Below are 9180 nucleotides of genomic sequence, written 5' to 3'. Positions count from 1 at the left end.
GTGTGTGTGTGTGTGTGTGTGTTCACTGCTGTGTGTGTGCACTTTGGATGGGTAAATGCAGAGCACTAATTCCGAGTATGGATCACATGTCACGTCACTTTAAAATTTAAAGAAATATATAAAATACAATATAATTATTTTTCATACTTACAGATATTTACAGATGGATCGAAGGAATCAAAAAATTGGATATAATACAGGCTAAAGCTTTAAGAGAATGTACTGGAGCATTCCGACATACTCCAAATAATGGCTTAATGATAGCAACAGAAGAATTACCACTAGATATAAGAAGAAACAAAATATCTCTGGCATACTGGAGTAGATTGGAAAGTAGTAAACAAGAACATCAATGGTTAGAGGGTCGGACTCGTAACCCTAAGATTGTGGGTTCGAGTCTCGTACCGGCAGGGATTGTAGGTGGGGGGAGTGAATGTACTGCGCTGTCTTCTTCAATACCACGACTGAGGTGCCCTTGAGCAAGGCACCGAATCCCCAACTGCTCCCCGGGTGCCGCAGCATGAATGGCTGCCCACTGCTCCGGGTGTGTGTTCACTGCTGTGTGTGTGCACTTTGGATGGGTAAATGCAGAGCACTAATTCCGAGTATGGATCACATGTCACGTCACTTTAAAATTTAAAGAAATATATAAAATACAATATAATTATTTTTCATACTTACAGATATTTACAGATGGATCAAAGGTACCAGAATCTGGGGTGACAGGTATAGGAATATTTATTCCAGAATTCGAAATAAGCTTATTCAAAAGATGATCAAATAATTTAGCAATATATACAGTTAATTAGTTGCAATAATGGTTGCATTACAGTGGATAGAAGATGTTAGACCAGATAGAGTCATTATATGTTCAGACTCTATGACAGCGCTAAATAATTTGGTTTCATATGAATCCATTAGAGAAGACATTTTAAATGATATATGTATGACATTAAAATCTCTAAATAGCATCATTAAAATCTCTAAATAGCATGAGAATAGCATGAGAATAGCATGAGAATAGCATGAGAATAGATGTCAAATTGTGTTGGGCCCGGCTCACCCAGGAATCAATGGAACTGAAATGGCAGATAAGCTAGCAAAAAAGGCAACCAAAAAAAAAGTATATCGAGATTAAAGTCACATTAGGAAGAGGAGAAATCAAATATTCAAAAAGAGTGGCAGAATAAGTGGGACATAGCTGATACAGAAAGATTTTATTATCAAATTAATTCATCAGTTAAAGAAGTATACCATTTTGGAAGCTGTAGGAAAGATGAGGTGATCTGAAATAGATTACAATTTGGCCACACAGGACTAAACGCATCACTATACAAAACAATTAAACATATTACAGGGAAATGTGCTTTTTGTGGGGTAATAGAAACCGTTGAACGTAATATTAAAATGTCGGAAATATAATATAGAGAGAATTCAAATGATAAAGAACTTAAATGGTAATAATAATAAAAAAAGAAGATAAATTGGATATTAGGAAAAGGATTAAGAGAAGGTAGTAATCAAAGAATAATAATGGAATATATAGCAGAAACAGGATTAAATAAACAAATTTGATAGTTAAATAAATAAATAAATGAAGCAAAGGGTTAGGGGAACACACAAGCTGGGTTTTTTGGCATGGGAGCTGAACACGCAGCAGCCAGAAATACAGCTGGGGTGAGCCCGAAATAAAATTAACAATTAAAAAAATATATAATAATAATAAAATATGAATAGAGGCGGGACTATCATCCATGTATGATTAGAAACAGTTGGTGGCGGTATGTGCCTATGGTGCGGAATACGCCAGAAAATGCCGAAGAAGAAGAAGAAGCCTCTGAACAGACGTCATCGATCGCTCGCACGGTGGAAGGCGGGCGGTTTGGCAACAGCTGATCTGTGACTGGAGAGTGCATGGTAGGAAGTGGCGTAGATTCCGGAAGTGATCCGGAAATGGAGGATGAAGTGTTAGACGCGGATGAAGGCGGGAATGGAAATAATGAATGGAGTATAGTAGAAAATCGGAAAAGAAAGAAAAGCTGGAGTAACGCATCTGAAACTGACAGTGTCGGACTCGTAACCCAAAGGTTGCTGGTTCGAGTCTCGTACCGGCAGGAATTGTAGGTGGGGGGGGGTGAATGCTCTCTTCCACCTTCAATACCACGACTGAGGTGCCCTTGAGCAAGGCACTGAACCCCCAACTGCTCCCCGGGTGCCGCAGCATAAATGGCTGCCCACTGCTCCGGGTGTGTGTTCATTGTGTGTGTACTTTGGATGGATAAATGCAGAGCACTAATTCTGAGTATGGGTCACCATACTTGGCCACATGTCACGTCACTTTAAAATTTAAACAAAATAAAGAAATATATAAAATATAGAGAAATACATACAATATAATTATTTTTCATACTTACAGATATTTACAGATGGATCGAAGGAACCAGAATCTGGGGTGACAGGTATAGGAATATTTATTCCAGAATTCGAAATAAGCATATTCAAAAGATTATCAAATAATTTAGCAATATATACAGTAGAATTAGTTGCAATAATGGTTGCATTACAGTGGATAGAAGATGTTAGACCAGATAGAGTCATTATATGTTCAGACTCTATGACAGCGCTAAATAATTTGGTTTCATATGAATCCATTAGAGAAGACATTTTAAATGATATATGTATGACATTAAAATCTCTAAATAGCATGAGAATAGCATGAGAATAGCATGAGAATAGATGTCAAATTGTGTTGGGCCCGGCTCACCCAGGAATCAATGGAACTGAAATGGCAGATAAGCTAGCAAAAAAGGCAACCAAAAAAAAAGTATATCGAGATTAAAGTCACATTAGGAAGAGGAGAAATCAAATATTCAAAAAGAGTGGCAGAATAAGTGGGACATAGCTGATACAGAAAGATTTTATTATCAAATTAATTCATCAGTTAAAGAAGTATACCATTTTGGAAGCTGTAGGAAAGATGAGGTGATCTGAAATAGATTACAATTTGGCCACACAGGACTAAACGCATCACTATACAAAACAATTAAACATATTACAGGGAAATGTGCTTTTTGTGGGGTAATAGAAACCGTTGAACGTAATATTAAAATGTCGGAAATATAATATAGAGAGAATTCAAATGATAAAGAACTTAAATGGTAATAATAAAGAAAAAAGAAGATAAATTGGATATTAGGAAAAGGATTAAAAAAAAGCTATTAATCAAAGAATAGTAATGAAATACATAGTAGAAACAGGATTAAATAAACGAATTTGATAGTTAAATAAATAAATAAATGAAGCAAAGGGTTAGGGGAACACACAAGCTGGGTTTTTTGGCATGGGAGCTGAACACGCAGCAGCCAGAAATACAGCTGGGGTGAGCCCGAAATAAAATTAACAATTAAAAAAATATATAATAATAATAAAATATGAATAGAGGCGGGACTATCATCCATGTATGATTAGAAACAGTTGGTGGCGGTATGTGCCTATGGTGCGGAATACGCCAGAAAATGCCGAAGAAGAAGAAGAAGCCTCTGAACAGACGTCATCGATCGCTCGCACGCGTCATCGCTGCCAGGCGGCTCAGTCGAGCGGTGACGTCATCGAGCGAGCGCGTAAAGATGGCGGATCCGAGCGCAAAACAAACCGGACAGAAAAGGTAAACATGCTTCATAAACAGCGTTTTGTCACGTTTTCACGGACACATCTCGCGAATGCAGCTGCAACGATGCCTGTAATGCGGAACAGGCTTTTGTGTGTCATTAAAAATCAAAACAAATCCATATTAAAACGGACACACCCGAAGAAACGTCGTATTAAAATGTCTATCAACACACGATACCTGCCTCTCTATTATCATGCGCTATTCATAATCTAGAGCAGTTTACTATTCTATATTTATAATCGGGATGTTGAAGTTCAGATCGGCGTCACTGTTCATTCCCGATCGAGAGTAAAAGCAGCAGTAAACCTCTTTAAACTCTGAAGATCACGTTTGCAGATTTCTTAGTTTTTGTCTAATTTTCCGAAAGAAGATGCTCCCTACTGAGGGCCCTTCAGATGCTCTGATGATGTCCGTTTGGTCCTCGTGACACATGCCTTTAGTGAGTTAAACAGGTGTATTAGATCAGGGTTATATCTGTCTGATGTTATTCGTCCAGCAGCCCGAGATAATAACGTGATGCTCGGCTGCAGCAGATGGTCATGTCTTTAGTAGTCTGCCTGGAGGACCTATCAGTTTAGCTAATGAGCAAATGTTGTGATAATCCAGTGAGATGTTTCTGAGATTAGGTGGAGAAACTACACACGACTGAAGGACAAAGCCAGAAGCGATCTGTGGCAGCTGTTTCAGATATTTCTGACTGGTTTCTCTGTGTGTCTGTTCTGCTGAGCTTCATTCAGTGTGTATTTAGTTTATCACACACACGTTCCTGATCAGATTCACAGAGTCTTCAGAGCTGCTCGTGCTCGAGGTTAACTTGACCTCCGCTGTCCAAACCGTCCAGAAGCACGTCTCATCACAAACACTCAGAGCCACAGGAGAGCTGTCAGAAATAATCCTAGCTGAAGAATGTGCATGATGTGTTTCAGTCTGCGTTCATGAGGAGTCCCCATGTGTTCTCTGTGAAGCTGATGTTGTGTGTGTTTCAGTGTGAAGATCGCAGCCGGAGCAGTCGTGTGTGTGGAGAGCGACATCCGAGGAGACGTGACCATCGGTACATTCACTCACAAAGCACACTTCACCCGCTGACAGTGTGATGAGACACAGATACCATGGCTTATAAACACAGACGGCTGTGCTCCTGTCCTCTGATTGGCCGGTCCAGTGTTGCTATAGTAACGGTGACATGACATCACCGGACGAGCCAATCAAAGCAATGAGTTTATGAACATTTGTGCTGTTTTATCAGGAGCTGTGAATGAAGAGCTGCTTCGCTCTGCAGGATGATAATCACGGTCTGCTGACTCTGGTTTCAGGAGCGAGGACCGTGGTTCACCCGAAGGCGCGGATCATCGCAGAGGCCGGACCCATCGTGATCGGAGAGGGAAACCTGATCGAGGAGCAGGCCCTGATCATCAACAGGTCAGCGCTTTATTACTCGCGCCGTTCCTCACGAGACGGCCCTCAGCTTCCAAACACAAATGAACATATTCTGAATAGGTTCGGCAACCGAAAATAGCAAAAACAGCTCTTTCAGTGTTCGGCTGAATAAGCTAAAACACCGAATAAAGTGTACCGTACAGTGACGTGACGCGATCAAAAAACACCCAGCGTAGAATGAGAGGCTTGCACGCTTTATAATAAAGCAAACATGTGTGTGATGTGGAAGCATTTGAAGTGTCATGAAACCCTCTGCTTCAACGCTGGTCTTTCACAGCTTAGATCTGAAGAAGACTCCAGAAATGGGCTGTAAAACTGTGGAAAAGTGGGAGAAAACAACCAATAAAACATAGACCTACAACACACTCATTACACAGACAAATGAAAATGTCTTTAAAACTGAAAGAATAAAGGCAGTTACTTTCTGCTTCCTCTTCTTTCAATTGTCTTTATATCATCGTTTGCTGTGTATCACAATAATCCGTCGTGTCATCTGCACATCTTTTATTTGAAGAAGACATGATATGTGCGTGTTCTGGGTCTGGGAGAATATGAAATATGTTCACATAAACTTGGAACAGTGATTGGATCATAAGAATTAATGCTCATGAATAATACTGAGAAAAGTACTCTCCAGCCGCGGCAGATTAACACACATACCTCACTTTCTGTGACGTTGGTTCATCTTTGCTTTTTGAACCAGAAGAACGAAAACTGGTTATTGTAGCTACTTTGTTTTACTATATCTCTTTTATGTTTGTATTTTGATCTTTTCTGCAAATGCACATATGCATCTCTTTGTAAAGTAGGCTACTTTGTATACACTGTTTTAAAAGGTGCTATATAAATAAAGCTTAAACCAATCAGACCTCCACAACTGACCGATGATAATACTACGTGAAATCTAATTGGCTGAGTGAACTGAACCTAGAATTCTTTTGACAATCAAAGATGGATCTTTAATTTCTTTCCAGTTTAATAATATTTAGCAATGTTAATGAAATGTAGTCTATAGAAATGGCTAGGAATTGGGTGCTTGGATGATTTGTACATATAACCTCTGTGCAACTGGCTGGTCTCTGAGCAATTTATCTAAAAACAACATATTATAGCCTATGGCTCTAAAGACTTCATATAAAAGATCAATGTTATGTCATAACATGTCAGATACCTCAACTGAATTTAAAATAATTGCTTCTCAGTTGGTATGATGGCAATAATAAGTAACAACTCCTCAAATCAACATCAAATGCAAAAATAGGTGTAAATGATGCAAGATATAATACAATAAATGCTCTAATAGCATCGCTGTTTGGACATTTATTGGGAGGTTTTTTTTAAATCAGTGTTTGTTCAGTTCAGTTTTTTTTTTATTACCACTTAATACTAGCTACACATTCAATGGCACTCTCCTCTAAAACAGTGAATATACAGTTATATGACAGTTACATGTAATTACATTGTCTGCAAATGCATTAAACCCAGAGAACAGAATGTAGTAATGTTATGGCAAATATGAAAAATGCATTATAGTGTTATATTTGGTCTCCAAATCGTAAGTATCGGTTTAGGTAATAGTGCTTCTGACCCATATCTAAATAGTTCTGTCTTAAATCAGAACGTTTCAGATTTAAGATTCAGGTGAGAAAATAATTCATATCTGTAGTGCATGAGCACAGAGAGATTTGAGAGTGCACAGGACTCAGTTTGAGTGAGAGGAGAGACACGTTTTAAGTGCGCGCACTCTCCGGGCGAGAAAATGCTTTTTCAGCATTGTGATTCTCTTTTATCACAGTACAGTAATACAATCTTTCATAGACATATTCACGTTTAAACTCAATAAATATAACTTTAACTACCACCATGAGTGCCATCTATTATTGCCTTGTTTATCTAAAAGTGCACTTTTCCTTGTTTTAAATCTAGCCAAAAAGCCATGTGTTGACTGAAATAGTAGACTTTAATTATATGCCTTTATGGTGTAATTACTAAATTTCCGTGTCAATCCATGTTAATTTTTACCGTGAATAATGCGCTTTCACTTTAATTCAGCGCGTGCAGCACAGCAGAAATAGACTCCATGTGGAAACGATCGCAGCGTGACTACTGCAGACGCACCGCTCCTGGAGCGCACTGCCGGACCACACTCGCGTGCTGTGTGAACGCTCTGATCCGTTAACATGGGCGCGGACAAAATACGCACCACAGGCGGAGTGTGTGAACCTGGCGTTACGTTTGTATGCCCGCCCGGTCTGTTCTGTTCTCATGCTCCATTTAGGCTTGCTGCATTCTGATTGGTTCGGATAGCGTACTGCGGGAGGTCGGGGGCGCGGAAAATCGTGCTATAAAGCGATTTAGAAATCGTGCAAGCTCAAATCGCGATTTTATGACGATTTTGATTAATCGCACAGCCCTAATGTGGGTACAGAGAGCTGGGTCAGTTTATTCTGAAGGGTGTCCAGGATGATGGTGTTGAAAGCGGAGCTGAAGTCCACAAACAAGATCCTTGCATAAGTGCCTGGTTTGTCCAGATGTTGGAGGATGAAGTGCAGTCCCATATTGACTGCATCATCCACAGACCTGTTTGCTCTGTAAGCAAACTGCAGGGGGTCCAGCAAGGGTCCAGTAATGTCCTTCAGGTGGGCCAACACCAGTCTCTCAAATGACTTCATCACCACAGATGTTAAAGCAACAGGTCTGTAATCATTAATTCCTGTGATTTTTGGTTTCTTGGGTACAGGGATGATAGTGGAACATTTGAACCAGGAGGGGGCTACACACAGCTCCAGGGATCTGTTGAAGATCAATGTGAAGATGGATGATAGCTGGACAGCACAGGCTTTGAGGCAGGCTGGAGAGACACCGTCTGGGCCTTTGGCTTTCCTTATCTTCTGCTTCCTGAAGACTTTGCATACATCCTCTTCACAGATCTTGAGTACAGGCTGAGAAACAGTAGGAGGGAGGGAGGGGGAGGGTGTTGATGGCTGTGCTGTGAGACGGTTGGAGTGGGTGTGGGGTGTCAGACCAGGCTTTTGCTTTTCAAACCTGCAGTAGAACTCGTTCAGGTCTTCAGCCAGTTGTTGATTGGCCTCAGTGCTGGGGGATGGCTTTCAGGCCTATACACACTGATTTAGAGTCATTACTTGAAAGCAGTTTTTTTAGCTTTCCAGAGTAGTTTAACTTTGCCACTCTTATTTCTCTATTCAGTGTGTATTTGGCCTGTTTGTACAAATCTTTGTCCCCACTCCCGTAGGTGTCCTCTTTGGCCTGGCGAAGCTGTTTGAGTTTTGCACTGAACCAAGGTTTGTCATTGTTAAATGTTAAATAAGTCCTGGTGGGAACACGCATGTCCTCACAAAAACTAATGTAGGCTGTCACTGTGTCAGTAAGCTCATCCAGATCAGTAGCTGCAGCCTGAAAAACACTCCAATCATTAAGTTAGAAGCAGGCCTGTAAATCCTGCTCTGCTTCAATGGTCCATCTCTTTACAGTTTTTACTACAGGCTTAGCAGATTTGAGTTTCTGCCTGTAGGCTGGTAGAACAACCCTCTACGCACACCTTGGCAATATAATCGCCATTCGCTAGTACATTTTTTTGTTTACTCGCCAGACTGATAAACTATTTTTCTCACACACACACACACACATGCGCGCGCTTACTTAGCTATCTAAATGGGGACATTACATAGACTTACTATTGTTTTTATATACAGATAGTTATACACCTAAACCCACCCCTACCGCTCACAGAAAACTTTCTGCATTTTTACAATTTCAAAAGTAAAAAAAAAACTTTGTTTACTTTATTTGTATAACAGTTTTACAAATGAGGACATCCACAAATTTAGGAAACCGTTTTTAAAAAGGAGAACATCCAAAAATTTAGTTTTTTGCAGATTTTGTCAGGTTTTGCTCACTTTTGGGTACAAATTAGTCCCCAAAATATGGTTTAGTAGGTACACACACACACACACACACACACACACACACACACACACATGATTCCACCCAATCAGCTTATTTTTGTCAAATGGAACAGCTTCTTAAATAACTGAATGTGCACTCTTAACTTC

At 40.0% G+C, this 9180-nt stretch overlaps 1 protein-coding gene across 1 annotated transcript; it reads left to right on the top strand.

Annotated features, from left to right (window-relative positions):
* Nucleotides 1–3506: 3506 nt before the first annotated feature.
* Nucleotides 3507–5201, top strand: LOC107572872 (dynactin subunit 6-like). Its single transcript, XM_016259297.1, has 3 exons — nucleotides 3507–3664; nucleotides 4657–4721; nucleotides 4984–5201. The coding sequence occupies exons 1-3, from the start codon at nucleotides 3516–3518 to the stop codon at nucleotides 5184–5186; spliced, it is 417 nt and encodes a 138-aa protein (XP_016114783.1). The 5' UTR covers nucleotides 3507–3515; the 3' UTR covers nucleotides 5187–5201.
* Nucleotides 5202–9180: the final 3979 nt, after the last annotated feature.

The sequence above is a fragment of the Sinocyclocheilus grahami genome, unplaced genomic scaffold (genome assembly GCF_001515645.1).
Source record: "Sinocyclocheilus grahami isolate Dianchi unplaced genomic scaffold, SAMN03320097.WGS_v1.1 scaffold1826.1, whole genome shotgun sequence".
In the NCBI taxonomy this organism is placed as follows: Eukaryota; Metazoa; Chordata; class Actinopteri; order Cypriniformes; family Cyprinidae; genus Sinocyclocheilus; species Sinocyclocheilus grahami.
The sequence above is the reverse complement of the archived record's forward strand: the minus strand, read 5'-3'. Positions and strand labels throughout refer to the sequence as shown.